Genomic DNA, 24,311 nt, shown 5'->3' on the forward strand with positions numbered 1-24,311 from the left:
GAACTTTACAAATGTGGGACCATCTAGCTCTGGAAATTACCTCTCAGAGTTACAATGATGTACTTTAGCATCTCCCTCATTATGTGTAGGCAAGTTTTTAGTCTAATTTCTGGGTTCAGGGCTTTCTGAAAAGAAAGTCACTTATTTCATTTTGGAATAAAGAGAAATGAGAGGGAAGAAACATGAGGCAAAGACATGTCTACAAAAATGCTTCTTAACATGCATTTCTCCTGGTTATTGCTTAATTCTCAACTGCTCCTCTTTAATAGCACTCATAGCCATGTGTTTTCAACACATAATGTCATCTTTCCTACTCCTTCCATGCATAATAAAGTGCATTCAAGGTACTTACATGGTTGTTGTTACTCAAGGATGTGAGCACCTCCTTAGTCCATCTATCTTCGTAATACCTGTGGGAGCTGGGAAAGTCCTATTACAGTCTCAGGCTCAGATCAGAGATATTTAGGGGCCTGCCACTGAGATAAATGAGATTAACTGCCCCATGGCTTTTCTGGCTCAGAGCCTCCACTATGTCCCTAAAATCATAGAGGACATCTGAAATGAAGGGCACCCCTCTTAAGAGTATCACTCCTAGCCTGGGGGGCTCATTTCTGGACCAGCTTTTCTGTTTTGATTTAGTCTTATGTTACTCAAGGATGAAGGTATTAGAGAAGGTAAAAGTCACATCCTTATTCTCTTCTGTCTATGCATAATGGAAAAGCTTTAAATACTGTTGGCATACACTAGCTGCAAGCACTTTGGTGTACTCTGCTTTACCTCAGCTCGGTTTTCTCTCAAAAGGCTCTGTGTAAAACTGCCAGAGTAGCTACCAAATCTCTTATTTAGCTCAACACTCCTGACTTCTTTCCCTACAGAGCAGCAAAAAGACTTTTATTGCCCTTTGCACCTGACTTTGTTCTGCAGAAGCACCGGTTCTTCTGCAGTTGTTTCTGTGAAGCAAGATGAGGCAAGGGCTGGGCAGACGTGCGGTGCCTGCACACCCCCCCCCCCTTACCAGCACAGACACTTGGAATGGAAATTTCCATCATTCCTGGGGTCCTCTACCAGTTCCCTGCCCAATTCTGAGCAAAAGACATATAAAACACACCAGTGACCTGCCCAAATGGCACTACAGGAGCAGTATAGCTCCTGTCCTCCACACTTGGGAATTTGTCTAAACACGCTCTGCCTATGAACACACGGATATCTATTTCCAACGTCAAACTTCCCAAAAGCAAATAGCAAACCAGTGTTAAACAAGGTAACAGTACACAATTTCATAACGAAACAAAACCTCACTGTGTCAAAGCTGGGCTTTATACAGGCACCTTTGGGTGGTCACACACGCAGCTACCCTGAACCTCTTGCCTCGGGTGGGTCACCGTGAGCACCCAGGCCTGGTGCAATGGCACTGTGACCTTTAATGGCCAAATATCCATCAGGACAGCACAAAGAGATATTTTTTTTCTCACTGCAACCACAGGAACATGTGATTTTTTTCCTCCCTGGTCACTAGCAGTCCACAGTAAGCCCAAAATACTGTTCCATCCTAATTGCCACAGGCAATAAAGAAGATACGGTATTTTCCACTTGCTCAAAGCAATTACCTTTTAAGATATGCATTAGTTCAATCTTTCCAGGATTTAAATTAAGCCAAGTATTAAATCATCCAAATCTAACTACCTGAACATTTTCAATGTCTTTCAGCATCTTAAAAACAGTCTTTGATGCTCGTTACTTTAAAGGTACGGAATTTTGTCTGGAAATTGACCACTTAAATTCCCTAAAGTGGAAGCTGAGAAAAAACATACTATCTAGTTCCAGTCTCAAATTAATATTTTATTACTTAGCCCATGTGTGAAAAGTGTCTTGAGACTGTTAGCTGGATTTTTATATTAACTTGAAGTACTCTAGGATGTTAAAAACAGTGGATCTGTATTGGGCTAAGAAACACAACCACCATGTTTGCATGTGTGTTGAGGGTGGGACAGATGAAGTTGAGAACTCCTTTAGGGATGAAGATGAGAACTCCCTCTATAAAGGATTATATAGTGTTTTGGAGCTTGCACTGTTCACTTTGTCTCAGATGTTAACATGCTAGCATGGCCATGATGCTAGTCCCTCAGAGTAGGAACACAGGTCTCATTCAGAAGATCAGCAATTCCCCTACATAATAAATTACAAATTGTTCCTTGGATACTAGTTTTGCTAATCTGTCAGTGTTGAAAACTAATTTTATTCCTAATAGGAGTTCAAAGTACAACTGCTTCCTTGCTCAAATTGCCTGTTTGCAGCAATCTGAAATAGAGTATTTTATCAGCTTAGCTTGACACAGTAAATTTCTATTATCAGAAGAAAAAGAACTCTCTGTATACGATTTCAGGTTCCAAATTGTTTCAGTTCATTGTGACTCTCTAGAATTATGGAGAATATGTACTCTATTTTCACTTTAAGACTGCTATAAAATACCCTAAACCTGCAACTCTAGATGAATGTCTGGGTATACATACTAAGAGGACAAAACTCTAGTGAAATAATTAGCAAGATTTACTGTGGTGCTATGACTGCAGAAGAGACCTGCAGAGATTTAAGTCTGCTGTTGGTGGCTGCTTGCTTTCTGGTTTGCTTGGGAAGCTCCTGGTGCAGAACACAACAAATACCAAACAGTCCAATTACTGGGGTGGAAGTGCTCAGTTGAGGCACTGTGACCCATCACTCAGGTATGACTGGGAAGTATTTTGTACATACTGTGGTCTGTGGTTTGCACAGGTATTGCCCACTATCTCAAACGCCTGCCTTTTTAAAATACATTCCACCATAGAGACCTGCAAGTTTTACGACAGCACAGATTCCAATTTTTATAGTCTTCTTAATGAAAATTAATCATCATAATTTTTTTTTTAATGGAAAAAGACCAAACCTAAACTGTGCCTGCTGACAGAGTTCTGTATATCACTCCTTTGAATGTGATTTTCATGTTGCAAGAAATATCCCTTTTCCCTCTTTACCTCTATACCCCAATCTATCCTCCAGATGCCCAAACGGGACTGCTACTGATCAGGTTGTTTTCTCCCAGCCACATCTCCCCCGTGTGCTCAGGAATATGCCTTTGAGGAGTCTGAGTGCAGGGTCTGCAAGTGTTATTGCTCACCCATTATTTATATATTCTCCTGGTGTTAAGCTACCCCCATCTTCAAAGGAGAGTCACCTTCCACAGAGATTCCCTCTGATCTGCAAATGTGGAGTGCACACAGAAGCAAAATTCTCAGCCTTGATGTTCAGGAAGGGTGGCCTGTTAAAACTCAGCCTTTTCAGATTTTTCGCACCTACATCTCAAGGTGGTTTTTCACCTTATCCACACAGTATCCACTGCGGTGGCCATGCAAGTGCCTCTCCAGCAATTCCAACAGCCTCTGTATCAGATCCTTCCTATCTGCTGTGTTTATGTAAAATGAAGGGAAGCTTTACACTCCATAAGAAGGGCCATGGGACTATGAGCACGTCTATTCATTTAGGAATGAAGAGCAGAGATACCAGGGAAAGAGCTGCTGTGAGGAAAGGCCAGTTTGTATCAACAGCCCCTTTTTGTTGGTGCTAATCTCTGCCTGTTGCAGGGAGCAGTCAGAGATCGATCCCCCAGGGATGCTTGGTCATGCCCTTCAGTGCAGCATGAGGCCTGCACCTCCTCCTCATCCCTGTGCCCCACCAGCTCCCATAAAGAACCTAGAGCAGGAGCAACCAGGATCATCCGGCACCACAGTCACTTAACGGCCTTACGCAGATCCCTTCTTTAGTGAGTTTTGCCACAATGCCTACCTCTGCTCTAAAAAAGACCTCTACACCCACAGCTGTATTTCTGCTATTGCTGTTCACGCAGGAGTTGGGTTTGAGGAGTTGATTTCTCGGGGTGATTCATATTCCACCCTCGGCTCACCCGGACACACTCCCTGAGGCACCTGTTATCTGGGTGGTGATTGCAGCTTTGTAAAGTGAGTGCAAGCCTTTCATGTTGCATTCTGGCTACATCCTCCTTGCCCTTTGACAGTCTGCTGTGAAGACCTCCAGCAAAAGTGTCCCAAACTGCTGCCGTGGAGACTGCCAGCTCCTCCAGGAGCATTACTGATCTCAGTATTGCTGACTGAAGGGTTCCCAGCTCTGAGCCCACCCAGGCACTCCACCAGCACGCAGAACAAGCCAAGAGAGTGCTCCCAAAGAGCTCAGAGAAGACTGTGCCATGCAGCTACTGCATGGCAAGGACTGAGCCCATCAGTGACTACAGACTCAAATAACTGTAACTCATTTCTGTTAGCTCTGCTGGCCAAGGGTTTCTTTCCCTGTTTTACACATAGCAGATAAGGGCTTATTCTATTTTTTTTGGCCCCGAGAGAATTTATATTTGTTACTGCATATTTAATTTTCTGAGTTTCTTTCAGAATGATTGTCTGTCACAGCTATATTCCCCAGTGCAAACCTGAAAATCACTGGGCTATGTCCTAACCCAGTTACATCAACTTATTCAGTGTCAAAACTTGGCTCAGTTTTACAGAAAAGGCTCTTCAGTGAGTCAGCTTCCTAGTAAATCTTCAGGGATGTTAATCCACAGGCAGATCCTACGTCCGTATGATACATATATGATGTTTCCCTTGGCTAGGAATAAAACAGAGCTGCTTCAGACACACTGTGCTTCAGCTGCATAAAATATCTTGATTAGCATTTCTTGTTTTGTTTTCAGAAAGAAAAGGAAATAACAATAGACTCCAAATCTCTTTCTCATTGACAGCCAAAGTTGGTCTGCATAATTAAAGGTAATTGTTAGCTTCCTAATAGCTTGGCATTTTGCACTGCACCTTCTAGAGAAGAGAAGAATCCAGACAGAAGAACTACAGAATTGTGAATGTTCATTCAGCATTCTCAGTAGGCATTTGAATCTTGTATTTAAGCCAAAACAGTAAGTAATGCAGGCAGGAAGCACGGAGAGCAATTGCTTACCGGTGACCAAAGGTACAAAAGGTCAAACGTTTATTTCCTATGTATGCAGTGCCCAGAATCTTTTAATTATATTTCATGGTCCTTTGAACTTGGGCATAAAATATATTTATAGCTCACTTAAACTCTTAGTAATGCAACAGCCATCCTACGCAGGACCTCTGCTAATCAACTGAAGACTTTCTGTGCATTAACTTTAAAAATGCAAAAAAGCCCTTGTTCCTTCTCCAACAGAAATGCTTATCACAGTTTAAAGGCAACAACAAAGAAAAGCTATCTTTCTCTTAGGTAACAGTTTGAGTCTGTATCAGTTCACCTGTGATGTTTGAAATACAATTTCCCTGGCAATGCACATTTATTATAACTGTTATTATAGTGCTGGAAGCTCTCAACCACACTGTGCCAAACACTGAAGAAACATATAATAAAGAGATCACCCCTCTCTAAAGCTTTTCCTGTCTAAATATGTAATTTTCTCCTCAAGACAACAACAAAAAAGGGGTAATCAAATAAAGAGGTCTTCAAAGATTTCACTTAACTAATCATACTTGATGCAAATTTCTGATGAGCAGACTGAAAAGCTCACAGTGTCATTACACACCTCACAGCAAACTTACCTGACTCATCTTACACCAATCCTCCATGATGGGGATCTGCTTTAATTTTGAGGAATTGCTACAGGACCAGCTATCTGCCTTTGCTTCACTTTTCCCTTGAGGAGCTGCCAGGCCCTGGCACGCTGGAATGGGCAGTGATGGTGAGGAAGGAGCCAGGGTGGCACCTCCTGGTGCAAGTGGGGCCTTATGTCAGATTTTAAAGACTGCAGTCAAGACTGTCTTAAATCGTAAGGCCAAACATCCTCATATTTAGGGAATGGAGAAAATTCAAGTTGCTGGTGAAACTTTAATTCAGCTCCCTGATGCACATGCTTTATGATACAATCTTTAATTAGTCTATGAGGAAATTAATAATTGTGTACTGAGTGCAGGATTTGGCTGGTGTACAGTAAATTATGCTCCACACTACCCAACAAATGGTGATGATTCAGCAGACATCATCTATCATGTGCCCTGCAAGAAGCAAGGGTCTGTGAGAAAAAAAAAAAGTGTAGTATCACATCACTGAAGAATGAATATCAATAATTTATTTGTGTCAGAGAGGGAGGCACAAATTAAAACTGCACAAGAAATCTCAGTTCTAGTCTTTCACCTTCTTGCTTTTCCAACATGAAAATATTTAGCGTTTCTTATCTTTTTCATGCATGGTCAAACAGAAGCTGAACTGTACACCAGTCACTGATGGTGACAGGTCAGGCACCACCAAGAAGGCAAATGCTCTTGTGGGATGGCCTTCACCATGACCTGCAGTGAGCTCTACATGGCAAGGGGACGAAAGGAAAGCTGGGTTGGCTTAGCTCAGCCAGGTCATTTCTAACTTGACTGAAAACTGGTTAATAGAGGATGCCAAATTCTGCAGAAACAAGAACAATTATGTTCCTTTCACATAGCTCCTCAAAATGAACAAAACTCAGGTATGAAACAGTCGTGATTATTCTGAGTTGCAGCAAATGCATACTGACATGAAAAATACTGGCTGTATGGGTAAAGCCAACTGCACAGACTTCCTGTTCACTTCCAAGTGTGAAGGATGAGGATCAGTCCATGCTCCTGCCTCTTGATGCCACCCAAAGCAGTCAGTGTTGGAGGAGGAGGAACCCTGCCTCTCTACCTGTGAGCCAAAATTGGAGAGCAAAGACACAGACAAGTCCTTATTTACAGTGAACCAAGACAAACAGGGTTTTCCACTTTGGCCTCAGGTGTCACAAACAAAGCACAAAGCCAACAAACTATTCTTGGCTATTTCCACCTAAGCCCTTGCCTCTCCCAGTGCCCAGAAGGGTAGGAGTAGAGCCACAGGCATGGATGGGTGCAGCAGAAGAAAGCCAAAATGCTGCTCTTAGAAAAGTAAATTCCAGCCGTTTCCTTCACGACAAGTTTACTACATGCTGCCACACAATACTTTTATTGGCATTCATTACTCCTTGAGGACTAATCTATTCATTCTTAGCAGCATTAAAACAGAGGTTGCATTTTACAAGGGAATTGCCCTTCTGCTGGGGCTGTAGGAAGCTGCTCAGTTATCTCCAGTGCACTAAAAGCTGATATTTATCTTAAATTGTTACAAACATTATTTCCCCTTGATTAACCCACAGGCTGATCCCCAGCTCACAGCTGTCTCCGGTTTTTGGGGAAGGAGGTTGAGGGTGTTTGGTTTGTTTATTTATTTTATCACTGCCACACAGCTGGGAACCTGCGGGGCAGAAACAGTCACCACCAGTTGCATTTCTTGCAAAACACTACTGGAAATGAAAAACCATAAGATCAAATTCCCCGGTACTCCTCTTTTTTGTATCTGATTTCTCCTCCCTTTGGAGCTTCCTTTTTGTTTAGGAACAGCTGGAGACCCACAATTCAGCATTCACATCTAACTAGATATTCGTGGCATTCCCAAGTCAATTTAACAAGCTTGTTACCTCTTGACTTGGAAATATACTATAATACTCATTCCCAACAACATCCGTAAAGAACACAGCAATTCCTGAAACTGGGACTTGCCCCATTTCATCTGAATTACATACGCACATACATATATAGGTTTCTTTATATATTTGACCCTCCCCCTTAATTAGCATCTCCAAGCCACTGAGTTTCAATGAATTCACACTCTTGGACTGTACTGCTTTGAAAAATATGTAGCAGGTGTAGCAAACAATGCAGAAATGTATGTAATCCTCTTGGAGATGCAACTGTGACAAATGGAAACAAGAGTTCCAGCATTACATGCAAAAATAAAGCTGGTAATCAACAAAAAGGTGCTTCAGAGGGAAAAAATGAATCCTAATTTATTTTCTCTGCTAATGAACAGCCTCACTGCTTTTCTGCTGGGGCTCTTGCACAGGGTGCTCTTGTGCTGGCCTTGGGGTGAAGCATGTGCTGATGTTACCCCCTTGGTCAGCAGGAATCATTACTGAGCAGTGTGGAACAACTTCCTGCAAATCGTAGATCCTACTGAGATAGCAGCGGATTAGAAGGAGTTATTACTAAAGAGAAATCTTTAAAAGCCTCAATGACATGATCTTTTTTATATGTCCTCTCCTAAAGATCCCAGTAATTTTACTTGGAGCTGAAGTAAAATTCATTGTCTATCCTACCCCTGGCTTCAATGTCTCAAAGCATGTGATGCTGCACTCACATTTTGCAAAATCAGGCCCCATGGAAGCTGGGTTTTCTGATTTCTATTTCTTTTTACAGTGAAACAAACTCAGCTCATTGGTGTCTTGGCCAAATCTGCAGGTTTAATGAGAATGATTTAAGAGTACCCGATTTCTTTAGAAGTAGGTGTGAACTGCTGGGTAAAATGAGGGTTTTTTCCCCCCTCTAGCCTGGCTTATTTCAGAAAATAGAAGAAATAAAATTAAATACCCCAACACTGCCTGGACAGGAAGTGAGGCACTGGAAAAAGCTTTGCACACATTACACCATGTTAACTGTGCTTTTAAATGCAAGAAGCTGTATTGGTCTGAAGGGAGGAAGTTAAAGGAGAATAGGAAAGGGGGGGAGAAGTGAAATGTCCTTAAGCAGCTATAGCAAATACAAAGGTGAAATGTTCATCAGCGAAGGTATTCAGCCTCTTTCTACCACAGAAAGGGATTATCTTTGAGTCTCCCTGTAGACAGATCAATTCTCAGCCGATTTTCCATAGGCACCTTCAAGCTCCCACTGGTACTGCTGGTACTCATACTACACTCTGAAAGTCAGAGCAGATCCTCCAATCACACAAGTTACCCAACACCAGAAAACTCTTATATACCCTTGCCCCTATTTACACAAGTTGTTTGCAGACCTTCCTTGTGACTTTGATCATTACTTCCACTTTGGAAAGGGCCTTACACAAAAAACCACACGTACCAATGACCCAAGGAGCATTAAGCCAGTGCCTATTCCCTCTTAGGCTGAGGGTGCTGAGAACCCCCTGTATGGAAAGGTCTTGGTTGATAAACCGCTGGAAGACATGGAATGACATGATATCTTCTGCTGTTTTACCAGAAGAGAATCACTGTGTTTTATGAACTAGAAGGACTTGTGGTACTCCTGCACTTTACCCAAAGCCAAGGGACTTGAGCTCTGTTCCCACCTCTAGCACAAACATATTGTATGATCTTCCACTCATCTTTTCCCTCCACAGTCCACTCCCCCAAACCGGGTTTTTGTCTGATTGTTTATTTTTGTTTTCAAACAAAGTCCTTGGATCACAGGTCCAGCTCAGACAGCCAGGACACCCTGCAGTGCATTACAGTAAGAAGAAGCTTCTTGGCCCCATGGATGTGCTACTTCAATGCCAAAAACTAATAAAGGAGAATCAACAGTTTGCTGTGAGCATTTCTGGTGAGAGAGAACAAAGTACTTCTATCAGCTAAACGAGAACAGAAATATTACAGTACTCAAAATAACCCAAGCTCCTATGTCCGGACACGCCACATATTTCAGTAGCATATTTTCCAGCTCATTGTGTATGCTGATCTGTAAGCAAGGACAGCACCTTGCTGCTGGAGCCCTTAAGGCTCCCAAATTACCACAGCACCTGACTTGGAACAGAGATGGGGTTCTTGGCAAACACCAAGCTGAGGGGAAATTACCACCTCAAGAGCTGATTCAGAGCACCTACATTTCTTTGCAATAAGACAGCCCAGGAAATCCTAGCATTTTCTTCTTAGGAAAAACACTGAGCATCAGAGAGCTTAAGGGTGAAAACTGCTTCATGTGGAAACCAGTAAACCAGCTGGAAGATGGCTGAGCATAAGGTGGTTCGAGACATAGGCTCTTCTGCAGAGCCATGCAGAAAAACCTCAGCTGTTCCTCTCCCATTCTCTCCTCTGACCTCCATCCAGCCACCTGGGTATGAGGCTTTGCAGCCACTGAAGGCAGCAGCCAGTGCTTCTGATAAAAGTTTGGCTGCTTACTCCATGAAATCAGACATTTTCAAAGAGATTCATGCAAAGTGTCCTGAATGTCAAAATAAACTCTGCCAACACTTTCTTCTGAAATGACTATCTGGACATCACTAACTTCTTAGAAAATATGCCTGTGTCATCCCATATCTTGGAAGAGCAGGTGCTTTCTTTTATGTCCCCAAGCAGATGCACATTTCACTGTTCTCTGAGCACTCAGAGGCAGCTTTTCTTGAGTGTGTGACAAAACATGGTGACAGCTGCTGAAAGTGAGATGCCTGGTGTACCTTTTTTACCTAATCTGACTTCTGCAGGGATGAAGCAGCTTGTCTCTTGAGGTGTGCAGGCCCTTGCAGGAGGCACCCCAGTGCACTACTCCCATCACAGCCACTGCAATGTTTTGTTCTTTCTTTGAAACAAAAAGAGAATATCATGCCTATGGCATCTGTTAAGCAAAGCGTTGCATGTACATTGCAATATACCCTGCAGCACAGAGCAGAGACTGGTAGATTAAATGTGAAGAGAAGTGGTTGTAAGGGGAGAGAAAACTCCAGGTGCTGGAACTGTTACAGGTGAGCCTAAGTGTTTGCTTCCCTGAGGCAGCTACCTGTCAGGATTAATCTTGCTAAGCCCAGGAATGTGCCTCAGCAGACACCACACCCCATTCCAGGAACCCATAAATACCAAACCAGATGCTCAGCACCACACATGAAAGCACCTTCTTTCTTCAGACCATGATTGTGGTGGGGGGTGCCACACAGCCCAAATAGCATCAATCCTGCCTCGTGCTGGGGTTTTCTTAAGGTGCTTCCTCATGAGAAACAAGAAACAAAGCAAGCATGGGTGTTTGCTGCCTTCCTCCTATGGAGGTCTCCAAGGGAACCCATCTTCTTTGTTTCTCTGTCCTTGACTCTGCTTTTTCATTTCAGGTTCAAGGAGGTTCTCTCTCTCTCTCTATATTACCCCCAAACCAACCCTAAGGGAAGGAAGTCCATGGGAGCCAAAGGAATCATCTTTGATGGCCTCTTTTGTAAGTACTTTTGATAATGCATCCCAGAGGTAAAGCTGTGGGACAAATGGGCTGCTTCTGAATGATTCTGCCCAAGCGCTGCGCATGAGGGGCACAAAACAACTAACGGTGCTTCAAGTAGCGCAGTTTTGCCAAAAAGGTTATCTCTGGCATGTCAGAGAAATGCAGTGCAGGTGACGAACATTCAGTTAACAAAAGCAATTGGCTCCCATGTTTCTTTGCCTCCTGTTCCTTTGTCATCTCACTAGGAAAAAAGATCACAAAGCTTCCTGCTTTTCTCAAATATCTTCTTGCCCTTATTTCCCCCCTCTACCTCAGTTTCCCTGACCCTACTAGCTTTTTGTTTCGGGACTGAAGTGTTCTAGGGCCATCTATCCATTTGGAAAAAATGCCCAGTGCACAGGCACTGTTTCACAGTAGATGTTCGGTTAGGAGACAGCAGAAGGCCAATGCAAGACTGATGTTTGGAAAGGCAAACATCAGGTGAGCCATGTAAATCATCCTGATGTCCTATACCCAGAGGGGCAGCTGAGCCTGCTGCCCCATGGGGTGCTGGAACCCCCTGGTGCCTCCCATCTGCCTGAAGATGCGCCAGAGGTCAGTGCTCTCCCACAGCGCTGAGCCCGTGGCCAAGGCCACCGAGGCTACATACCACAATTTCAAGGGCAGAGCTCCAGTGTGGGGAGTAACCACAAAAAAGAGTGCTCCTGACTAATTAGGGGTTTCTGGATGAAAAGCAATACATTTGAGGTCCGAACTCAAACGCTTGGCCCCAGGGAGCAGCCAGTGCCAATGCCAGGGACAGCAGGAGGCAGCCAGCTCACGGAGAGCAGGCTGGGACTGCTGGAGCAACACTGGTGACTCCAGAACTGCTCCCTTCCACAACCTCTGAAACAAAGGAATTAATTTCTAAACACAGCATTTCCATATTTTGAGGTATAACCAGTCCCTTCTTTCCTGTTTCTACATAAACAGCATCTTTTAGACAGCACCTTACCAAACCCAAACCATGCCCCCGAGAAACACTAACAGCTGAGAGTAGTGCAGCAGGACACTGGAAGTGAGGAGCACTGGTGCTGGGGCAACACATTTGGGGACACAGGCACTGCAGCCTCTGTGGCTCAGATAACCAATGCTTTGGTTTTCTGTCAATCATTTGGTGCACAGTGAAGTCCCACATCTCTCAGAACACATCTTTTGGTCCATGGACCACCAAGTTCAGATACCCTAAAATTGCAGATCAGCAGGGCTTGGTTCATGTTATCATCATGAAACTAAGGAAATACCTGCAAAATTTAGATTCAAGTCTGGATTTTGTAGTCCAGGTTTAAAGTCATCAGTGTAGGACAGAGCTCTGCCTGCTGGGCTTACTCCACAACCTCCTGATCAGCTTCCCTAAGCATCCACAGTATATGTGGATGTAAATAAAAATATGTATATATGTCTTTCTCTCACACAGTCCTTCTAGGGGCTGCAACCTCTGACAAGGACACATTTGGTTGAACTTTAAACGAGGGACCTTTGGAAATTTCTAAAATTTTAACCATCAGTGTGTAACAGCTTCTAGGACATTCCCTACCTTGTAACATTTAAAACAATGATTCATCTTCATAAGAAATATGTAACTGTCTGAAACTAACTCTCAAATACTGTTAATTATCCGCATGGTCTGTGTTTCAGCATATGCAGTTTCCAGCTACCAACACTGGACATTATGAAAGCTTTTACATGACATCAGCTTTCCAATGAGCAGCCAGCTATAAAACACATAATTTTTAATCTGCATTTAATTGCCACATCTTAAAAAACACAGAATTTATGAGAGCTACATATCATTTTTAGACTGTGCAGTGTGGACTAAAAGCCAAGGTTTTTGGTTCGGCTTGTTGATATTTCCTGAAAACATGAACCAATTCTGAAAGGACAGATTTCCTGGCTCTCAGCTAAAGGTCAGCAGTCACACAGGGACTGCTTGCTAAGTGCACCAAAAGGAAAGATTGGCACAACATTGCGGTATTATTAAAAAGTTATTTAAGTGAGGAAAAAGGGAGAAAAGAGAGAGACAGACAAGGATTAGACACTCAACAAGTGAGCTTTCACCAAGATTAGAAAAACAGCCTTGTTCCTTGCTGCTTGCAGCCCCTCACTGTCACTCCAAGCACCATTTCTCTTTGCCAGCCATGCAGCCCCAGCTCCTGCTGCCATCCCAGGCTGCACAGCCTTGGAACATGACTGCTCTGACCAGCCATCACAAATCACTTACCCAGGCTCTCCCACACAGTCCAGAAGTTTTTTTCCAGGCTCATCTCTGCAACAGATTATGGAGGTACAAGTTTCATGGGAAAGGGCACGAGTTCCAAAGTCTCGTGACTTTGTGCAACACTGACATACAGCTGTGTGATATGTAAAACAAAGCTCATTTTCCCAAGGAATCTCCCCCAGACCTATGCAATGTTTATAACTTGCTCTCAGCACAATTCAAGAGCCCTGTTCTGGTTAGAGCCTGTTCTGCAGCCAGCAGAGGGGGCACAGGCAGCTTGCATCCATGTCCTGAACAAATCCTTGGACAGAGCTCCTTGTCAAAGTGTTTAACTTCACAATAACAGATACCAAAAATTTCCTGTCTACTGACATGACACCAGTTGGAAAAGAAGCACATCCTGCAATTAATGTAGGGAACATCTTTAAAACGATATTTTAGTATCAATCTCAACAGAGACAGTCTCTCAGCTCCCTCCTAGACTCCCAATCTTGTTTCCCTTTTTATTACTCACATTTTTCTTTTAAAGTATGGGGTATGTACAATTTTCCAGGCAAATAAATGCCGACCAAAACCAACCCAGAAGCCTCTAGCAGGTCCCTGCTACAGACTGTGCTCCCAGGTAACTACATCCCCCTCCCTGCCTGATCAAGAGCCCTCTGAGACATCAGAATTAACACAGAATTTATGCCTATAGTCCTGCTAATGAAATACCGCTATTCTGACCTCAGTGTCCTCCCTAGCACTGACTTATCAAAAGCATATGCTCCTATCACTCATGGTCTCTGCTTTTGGTTCTTTCTTTTCTTTTTTGAATTAAAACCAATCAGTTGTAGAGCAAAATGCTACCTTTGCAGGTGAAAGGTTAAGATCAAGCTGATCACCACATGTGTAGCTTAACATGGATGTCCTCAAATCCTGCTAACTACAGTAATATAAAAAAAACCCCAAATACACAAGTAAGCAGGTAAGCAATATTGTAGCCTGTTAGACTTTAAATTTAGCCCTGGTAGATCCTGGAGGAAGGGTACCCCAGAAGGCATGTGTCCTCTGTTGTGCAGAGAGAGCACTCAGATTGTAGGATCCCATTCCACATATCTCACTTTGAATCGATGGCCATACCTATCACATGCCATCTGTATTTCACACGTGTATTTTCGCTAAAAATACTTGGTATGAGATAAAAAACACTCCTCTCTTGGCCACAAAGTGTTTGCCCCCAAAACAGTCAGTGAGACTGAAACAACAGACTAATTCCTTGCAATGGGAGAAAGCTGTAGTTCAGAGCAGAGGCACTCTGACAATTTAAGGTTTTACAGACCACAGCCTGCAAGGATGAATTATTCTCTAAAGCAAAATGTTGAATGGAGAACATGACTTCAGAGGCAGATTACTGTAGCCTTGTTATTTTCTATCTGGAGCTTCAGGGCAATTTACAAGTAGAGACTATTGCCACGATCAGCAGAGAGATTACAGAAGCAAGATTTGTTGTGATGAATCCAAAAATAAGACAGCTCCAGGCCTAAAGTTCAATGTGCCACACCTGCTAGCAGAGAATACATGAATAATCTAATCTCCAGGCTGCAAATACTATGAGAAAGGGTAGGACATACCTATCCAATGGAGCCTCTCCCCATCCTCTTAATACCAAACAAAATCACTAATGTGAAGACAAGCTGTGCATTGATACCTCTGCAACCCTAAAACCTGTACTCTAAGCTGCTATTAAGGAAATCCAGCACACCCAGGCATCTGGTGCCAGCAAGACTAGAAATCATCAATCTGACATTAAAAAACTCCTTTATTGAACAGCTCTAAACAGCAATACCTGCAAAAAGTCTTGTTAACTGTGAGATTAATAACATTTACTGGAAGCTAGAGGGCTTTCCATGGCATTGTTTCAGGAGATGAGGTGATTCCATTGCCCTGGAATGGCAAAGGCAATAGACACCAGAACTCCCTCAATTTTACACCATTTATGCAGTAGCTAAAGAAAAAATACTACTTCTACTTACAGGTAAAGCCATGCTTGAAACTGAGACACAATATGATGATTTTTTTTAATCATATTTTGCATAAATTATAAACTCTATATTGATCGCAAGGATAGTTAAGCAAACTAAAAGGTATAATGGGAGCAGGAGACATCTTCCCGGCCTTGTGGGCTCAAGTGAGGTTATTCCCACTGCAAAACACCAATGATTTGTGCATTATGGTCTGTTAAAATAATACTTGGCTTGTTGAACACTTACTTCGTTTGATCCTTGGAAGAAACTTGGGTATGCACCACTGAAATAAAGCTCTCTTTTTGTAAAATGCTTGAGAATAAAAACAAAGGAATGCCTTTACAGCTCTAACTGGCAGCTCAACACAAGCATCCCCCTTTCATATGCTTAGTTTTGCTTAGTATTATTCTTATTGCTGTTGTTATTATTAATCCAGTGAAACATCACACTCAGACTACACCAGTTCTTCACTAGGCAATTTCTGCCCGTCAATATAATCCTCAAAGCTCCATCAAGTTTTGCACTCTCTTACATGACAGATGTAGAACTATGTTCTATTGAGTGTCTGTGGCAAAAATAAAGAGCAGATATACCAGCCAGTGCTGCAATAGGCAGCAGAGGGAGAAGGTGCCAAGGCTGGAGGATGTTCTGCATTAACCCCTGCGAAGGTCTGGATTCCAGAGGTCAGTGAGTGAGCTCAGCAGCAGCTATGTCAGGTCCCATTCAGGCACCAGTCTGAGCAATCAGCATTGTAAGTCTCTTTGAAAAATCCTGATTATCACCTTTTAAGGCAGGTGAAAATCAATTAATTTTGAGCTTATAAAAGAATGCCTTTGCTCTGGTCAACCTTGGCCACACAGTCACAATGCCTTTTGCAGAGATGCACTACCTTTTCTTTCTATTTAGTGTAAAAGCACTTCATCTTGGTTATCAGCTCCCTGAAGGTCAGGCTTATTTCTTTAGATCTATTATTTACTGCTTGAATTTCCAGTTCCACCTTTCTGGCTATTACAGCTTCTTTCCCCAACTCCTATTCTTTTCATGATAACTCCATATGATGACTGTTGATAAAGTTAGGTGGACCGTGATTCTAAATGTCTGACCTTCTTCAAAATCTGATAATGGGCACAGTTTCTGAATTATAGGTCATCTCAATTTTGCCAGTAAACCATTTATTTCCAGTGGCCTTCAGACCTCGAGGCTCACAGTGTACTGCAAAATGCATTCCTGAGGGAACAATAAAATAAGAGAGCCATCCTTAGCCTTTGCTTAGTACGTTCGGAGGGATACTACACTTTGGAGAGAATGTTTGTCCACAACATCTCATGCATCACAGTCTCCAAGACCTTCCCTACTCTACAACATTGTCTGGTGTTTGTATGAAGCTGACAGCTATAAGCACCTAATGTGAACTAGCCTCCTTTTCATTTGCAATCCACATGGAAAAGATAGGAAAAATCCATGTTTCCCCACCTACCAAGAGCTATCCAGACACCTTTACCATATTGTCCAACTTACACCTCAGGATACAGTGCCAGCTTTTACATCACTGCCTTAAATGTTACACTGCTGTGGTAGGACCCGATTACACTGTGCTTGTAAAAGCTGTCTCGGTGCCAAGGTATACCTTGGCCTGCAAGCCTCCTTCAGTGGCTGCTCTGAAATGGAGTTCTCAAAATGGCTTGGTCTTACAAAAACACTGCCAAGAGGCACAATTCCTATTGAAGATCAACACTTCACACAAACCGTCGAGCAAGACACAGAGAAAAGCGTGTCAAACACAAACTCCTAACTCGAACAGTGCTTGGAAAACTAAGCAGTGACTGGATCTTGAGCAGTTTTTACTTACTGTCAAAGCTCCTGTGCTGTGCTGTGAGTGTTGCCTGCACAGAGCGACCAGCCTCTTTCATCATGGCTTCAAATTCACTTCGGCTTTTGTTTGCAAAGTTCTCCTCCATCTCACTGGTGCAGCAGGTATAGCCTTGTGGGCAGATTCGCAGGTGCTCCCCTAAAATGAGAGAAAATGTAGTTTAATGGTCAGGTCTGGAACAGGAAGGATTTCACCCCAGACAATATCAGCTTAAAAATATCCAGCTGCCTGGTAATCTGGATCTGCATCAGGTTTTTGTGTCAAATTTACCCTCTTATTTCAGTTATCCTGCTTTAATATAGTGGTTGGTGTCAAGGCAGGCACAAATTTTCTCACTGCTGACTGTGAGGGAAGGAAAAGCAAAGGAGAGAAAATTCATACAAGGGGCAAGGAGAAGGGAAATATATGTGTCTCCTGCTCAAAGTCTGTCCTAGAATCCAGCTCTGCCTAGAATCCTAGAAAACATGGAAGTCTGATTAAATGACATACTAGCTGTCCCCATTAGACTTAACATGTATATTAGAACAGCTGTTTGAAACTGCTTTGTCAAGGAAAAACACCCAACTCCAAAGTTGGGTGCTCCCTGCCCTCCCAAACCTATCCTGGGAAGGCATTTCCATAACCAGAGAGGTGAGACTAATGAGAAGTTTTCAAAAGACAGAGACATACTGAATGCCAGGAATTTGGGTGACTAATTCCCCTCCACACAAATTGAAATTTTCAATGAAAAGTTTATCTCCCAGAAAGAGTCGACACCACCCTAAAAAAGGTTGCTATGACAATCACTGAATATACCCTTTGCTATAGGAAGGACAGAAAAGGTAAGAGTACTCGTCAGCCAAATTGAAAAATTCCCCAGTATGGAGTTCCTCCAGCCCTTTGCAATTTTTTTACTGTGAAGAAGCAAGCATTGGCATAGGCAGAGTCAGCGACATTGTAAAAACAATTGCTAAAGTTCTTATGAGTCCTTACAAAGACATATCCACCTGCAAACACACCCTACATTTCTCCCTACCCAGCAACAATAATTCATTTGAATGAAATCAAACATTTATTTTTTTTTAAGAATAAAAATCCCCTTGTTCCAAGCATGCATTGAGACAAACCAATTACCAAGTAGTTACCATGTTTAATATAATTTGATTGGTATTGCCAATGATTTTGCTGGCACTTCTACAAGACTGCTGTCTTAATGTCATAGATGAGTCTAAATATCTTAAAAATCATGTTTTATCTAAGTGTCTCTACAGCTTCAGATGCTGAATAGTTTCCCATTAAAGCCTTTAGGTATTTCCAGCATAAAGTCCTTAGCAAACGGATGGTAAAGGGTCTCTGAAACTGGGCATGTGTCCTACCTTTGTGAAAGCCATGTCATCAGCAGCCTAGGAGCAATTCTGACAGGAGTGCTCTATAGTTGATGTATTTTAGGCAGAAGCCATTCAGGATGAGTTTGCATTTTGCTGGCCCTTGGATCCCTCATCACAGATGAGCCCTGGAGCAACCTCTGCAGGGCATGGTGTGAGCCTGCCCTTGGAAAACAGGTTATTGTGGGCATCTGCACCCCCAGAGCAGTCTTCCTGTCTAATGTGATTGGAATTGCTGCTCACCAGCTTTTGCAGGAGAATAACTGTCGTCATAAGCCTTGTGTTGTGCTTCCATCTGAAAGGAGTGTTGGGGGCAGTGTGTTCCATGGGCTGCCATCTCCCATGGGACACACTCCCTGTCCCCACAAGTGCCCAGGCGCCACACCACTAGAGCAACAGTAAAAGCAGCAACTTGCTTCCATATAAAAACTCAAATATAAGAGTCAAATATAAACATCATGTGGCTCAGTGCCTGCCATACCAAATGCAAGTTCAGTTCCAGTGCTTGCCTAAGCCTCTCCTTCCCTCATGAACTAGATTGTTCCAAATCATTCCCTGGGCTCCTTTCTGTAAAGCTGCGTTTATCTCTGCAGCGTGAGGCCTGCTGACGTGTGACAGACAGGCAGGAAAAGGGAGCTGTAATTTTCTGACAAGACAAGCCTTTGATTCATGTCACAGCAAATTAAAAACTTTCTTCTTGTACAGCCCTTTCCATCCAATTTCTGCTGCCACAGGATTTCTGGCAAGGACAGGAGTTTTGTGGACAGCAGTTTTACTGTGGGATGCCTCCGTTCCATGAGGCCTTCAGTGCCTTCAGGACAGAGAGAGGCCTTTTCAGTGCCTCTTTGAGAAGCCGATCAACAAGGAAGTGGATCCCAAGGGATCCCAATGGTTCCCAAAAGTGCCTTTACCACCTCAGTCACTGGTGAATTTTGCTGTTGAGGTCCAGGTCCTGTGTAGAGCCCTTGCTTTCAATAGAACCCAAAGGTATGAGCACTCCTACCATTCCTCTGTGCACCATTAGCCACCAGGGCTGAAGCCTCAGACAGCTCTTTACAGATACCCTCTTTTGGGAAACTGAAACAAAGCAGTGGGAACTTGGAGAATCTCCCATCTCCTGGCCTGCAGCCAGCAGGTCTCCTGCCTGAAACTGGAAGAGCAAACATGAACATCCCCACAAAGGAGACACTGACATGTTCATCAAAGCTGCCTGTCAGGTGCATTTCCTGCACAGGCTTTAGAAAGCAAGGAAGGGGGAAAGTGTGGGGATTGCCCCCAGGAGGAGAGGACAGTGAGGCAGAGCCCTGTGCTTTGCCTGAGCTCCCTGACGGATACTGAGGAGCAGCAGCAGTGCGAGGCATTAATTAAAATGTGACATGCCCAGACAGAACCCCCTGCGCTTCCACCCTAGACAAGGCAGAGCGTGTTTCAGCAGGATGGCACCAGCCCAACACCTTGCTGTGTGAGCAGAGTCTCGAGTCACCGCCAGCCAGCCAGCACTGCGGGACCGAGGGGAAAGGGACAGGGAAAAAAAGGGCAGAAAGCAAGAGAAAAGTCACATCTGTAGCTAAAATCACTTAATTTTGCACAATTAACTTTGTGAATTGAATATAGAATTTTTTCAACCACTCAGAGCGGTTCAATCCCTTTTGAAGCAGCATTTATCTTCACTTTCTGCAGGTGTTTGTGTGGTACTCAGCACCACTTCACTCTATCTCAGTGGGAAGCAAAGTTTTTCTTATTTGTCTCTGTAATTCAAACTCTGTGCACACAGAACAGTCCTATAGCAATGTGAACATGCTTTGCTTTCTGTGCTTTTTAACCTGCCCCACCCTGGAAACATTCACTATTATTATTTAACCTTTTTCTATTGACTCCAAAATAAATGCACTACAGACCATATTTTTTTTTTCTCCTTATATTTCAAAGTGCTTTTGTTTGCCAACTTACCATTATATCACTGCTGAAGCTGCACTATAAATATCTCTGGGTTTCCTTGGCAGAAGACTATCGGTAAAAACCTATGGAGAGTCAGAGGTGTTTTACGAGGATACAGTGTGTGTTCTCTCTCTGCTGCTGCGTCACAGAAATTCTACCTGCATACAGCTGGCCTGTTGTTCATCACTTGCTGGAGAGCTCATGCTCCCAGCCCCTGGAAGAGTTTTACAGAAAGCAAACAGGCACAGCAGAAGCCAAACTGACAGCAAAGAGATGGCTGCTCAAATCTCCTTGAAGATAATGGATACACTCCCAGCAACTCCGGCCAACTCTGTGTCAGGCCCAAAGAGATTTACACCACCCCATGGGTCTGTAACTGAAAACCAACCATCTCTCCCCAGCCCTTGACTTGCAACCTCGCAGCTGAGCAGGTCTGGCAGTGGAACATGGAGGTGCACAAGGTGCACTTGATGGCTCACCTAACACCAGCTGCCCTAAGCACTCTGGATTTAAGACACATTTGTAAGTAAAAGAGGATGCACTTTGAGATGCTCGATTTCCTTTCCAAAACCTATCAGCTTGCCCAAGCTTTTGACAGTCACAACGTGTGGTTCAATATGGGTCTCCCTGGAAAAGCCAGCTCTCCTGCAAAGGCTGCTGAAGCTGGGGTGGGATGTAACCCACTGACTTCATGGTCCCTTGGAAACAGAAACAGGGTAAAGCATGCATGAAAACAGCATCAAACAAATACCTCATTTATGATTAACTGCCCTGGAGTGGAAAGGAATAGGCAGGAGATCAAGGATGAGAAAATATCACATTGACTGGCTATGGGCTTGGATTGTCCTTCAAATATCCTCTCAGCTGGCTGGGTTAGCAGATCATTTGGGCTATCAAATTCATTACTGCACTTGAGAGTGCTGAATATTAAATCACTTGACCACTTCCCACTTGGGGATGGAGCCAGGCTGTTACATGGCAGTGTCCCTGCAGAGGGAATAGCCCTGCCTGCAGCCACCACTACCATGAGCTTGTGAGACAGGGCTCAAGCTCCCTGCTTCTTCCCCTGTGTGCCCTGGCCTCGCTGCCCCAGCCCACGTGGGCTCCCCTCATCCCTGGGCCTACCTGACATGGGCTGTGTGGTAGAACATACCAGAGTAGCAGGATCTCAGCTCACTGTGTTCAGAAAAGCGCTCCAGATGTTCACTGCTGCTGCATTTCACCCCACCACGAGGCTCCGTAGCCACAAAAACAAGACAGAAGGGCAGTCCCAGGGGTGTGAAATGCAATACTGAGAGAAGAGTCCATGGTTCCTTTAACCATGTAAATAGTGCTATTTCTATCCCTCTCACAGGATGTTGGAGATTGAATTAATTACAATGTTTGCAGAAGGTTTGGGGTTATTTGGATGTGTCAGAGTATCTAAATGCAAATTATTACAAAATCATTCCTCCCAGAGGTTAATTTATTTCAGGCTGTGATAAATCCGTCATAATTCTTCCCTCATATTTGTAACCCTCCTCCCACTCACTCTCCAAACTGCTCCAACAACTCACCTCATGCTCCTAGCCTCAGTTCAGCCCCAGATGCCAGGACAGCTCCAGCCCAAACTCCCTCTTTGAGGGTTTCTGGGCGGACATGTCTCAGGTAATCAGGCTTGCAGAAGTGCCACACTGCTGAGATGCCCCTACCAGGCATGGCAGAGACACGAGGACACAGTCCCCGGCCAAGTGCAGCCAATTAGCCTGAGAGCACCTGGCAGCCGAGGAACTCCACTCCGCTCCTACTGTCCCTTGTAGGCACGACCGTCTGTTGGCCTCTCCCTCTTCACACCTAAATCCCACCTAGGCTAATGAGCATCACAGCTGGGAACTGAGGACTAACCAGCATAATTTAGACCATGGGTTTTCTTCCTATTCCTCTTTTTTTTTTTTTAACCATGTCAGAATGTCTGCAGCTGATGCAAAATGAGCCTGGAGGTGGTACAGATGTTAAAAATACCTTTCCAAGAGGTAGCACAATGAAAGTAAATCCCCTTCCCTATGCCTTCCAGCTTTTCCTGCTTCAGATGTTCCTGTCCCTATCTCTATTGAAATATATATCTGTAAAGAAAACACGATTTAGCACGTGCTGATAAGTAATTGACAGCACAGCCAGCACTAATACCGCAATGCTACCTTGAATCCCAGTCAGATAACTCCTAAGAGGAAACAGGCATACCCAAAAAATATTCAGTCTAGGAGACAGTCCTGACTGACCATCCTAGGAAGAGCTCTTCATGCCATTTTCATTCTAGATACACTGAGAAACATCAGCTGGCAAGCCGCTTCCAAACACCTATGCCCTGTAATACTCATGTAAGGTGTCCAGGCATGCAGGTGGTCTCCTGTAGTAGCTGCTAACATCAAACTGAACCAGAGACCAGACTGCTCTATTAAGGAGAGAGCAAATCAGTTATTTTGCCATATTGCAAAGGCAGATGTTAGCTGTGCAGCCTGTTTCTTTGATCTGCAGTCAGCTGTCAGCAAAATACGATATCTTCTATTTTATGATTATATATTAAGAGTATCGTCCTTTTTGGCTTATGTTTGCACACAATGCCAAGGAAGTCATGGCAGGCCTGAATATCAAGTATTGTACAGCAAACATTTACATTGTGATCCAAATGCACTGGACTGTGTTCTCCGTGGTCTTGGTGATACCACGAGTTGAGGATCTGCATGGTGGGGCAGGGCTGTGGGCTGGCCCAGAGACCAGGGGCGGAGTATGTCATGAGGAAGGGCTGTGCTCATGTGAAGTCCTGATTTTCCTGCACTTCCATACACAGAAGCTCTCTCAGGATGAGAAGCAGAGGTGGGTAGGGTGTAGCCGGGAACCAGCCCTGCCATGAACTCGGGATGTCTCAGATGTGCTGGACTTGGAGCTAATTCAGCAGGAGCAAGAGGACAGCCAGAAGGAAGCTGTCTGCTTCACCAGTGCCCTGAAGGAACCACTCATGGACCTCAGTGCTAAGTGGCAAGACCCAGGTTAATCTCACCCTGCCCAAGGCCAGAACAGAGCAGTGTCACAGCTCAGACATGTGCAGAACTGTGGGGAAGAGGCAGGCACTGTCTCACCTCCTGCATCCACACCCATGATCCCATGCACATCCTTACTGCCTCCCGGCCTCAGTAAGATGAGAGGGATTTGGCTAGCATAATCAACTCCTATCTCTCTTGGCCGCTGGGTATCTCAGGGGACTGATAACAAGGGCATGAAGGCTTTTTAAGCTGCACACCACAGGTTTGAATTTGTCCCATGTCAGCAGCTTTTATAATGCCTTACCATCTGAGGGCTGATCAAATAGCTTGTGCTATCTGAGATGAACTAACGTTTTTGTTCCAGATAAAGAAAACAAGCACGACGCTCCACATCAGTGATAAAAACAGCAAACTGGAAAAAATAGCTGGAGAATATGCTTATTCTGTTAAAGCAATGCACGTGTTTAAGATGAGACAATAGCAAAACATTAAATGCTTGTTCCCACAGCTCATCATTCAGACCAGGATTATACCAACAGAAGTGAACAACCAGGAGCAGATAATCCAAAAGATTTATTCTTTCCACTCCTTATCTTTCTACTCCTACCAGGATTTAATAAACTATAAAAATACTGTTAACCAAATAAGACAACTTAATCTGGCTACTGCATGGAGTTGGCTCCCTACCAGGTTAGCGCTGTTCTGTAATTGCATTACAATGAAAACCTGACACAGTGAATAAATACAGGTACTTCTGAGAAATGCCACAACTGGCATCCTCAGAGCAGAAACCCCCTGATGAGTGGGAGAGCTTTGGGACTGCCCCAGT

The 24,311-nt window shown here is 43.8% G+C and overlaps 1 protein-coding gene across 2 annotated transcripts in view; it reads right to left on the minus strand.

Annotated features, from left to right (window-relative positions):
- Window positions 1-24,311, minus strand: part of GPC1 (glypican 1) — a 203,049-nt gene that overhangs the window by 85,654 nt on the left and 93,084 nt on the right. Inside the window, exons 2-3 of one of the 2 annotated variants that reach the window (XM_051781579.1) lie at window positions 17,140-17,298; window positions 13,288-13,332 (exon numbers count right to left, since the gene is read on the minus strand). In XM_051781579.1, the coding sequence (XP_051637539.1) occupies window positions 13,288-13,332; window positions 17,140-17,298 (204 nt within the window). The remainder of the gene's footprint in view (window positions 1-13,287; window positions 13,333-17,139; window positions 17,299-24,311) is intronic. The other variant, XM_051781580.1, reaches the window with a different exon arrangement.

This window comes from Manacus candei, unplaced genomic scaffold, assembly GCF_025592945.1.
Source record: "Manacus candei isolate 608988 ecotype Guabito, Panama unplaced genomic scaffold, ASM2559294v1 h1tg000015l, whole genome shotgun sequence".
Taxonomy (NCBI): Eukaryota; Metazoa; Chordata; class Aves; order Passeriformes; family Pipridae; genus Manacus; species Manacus candei.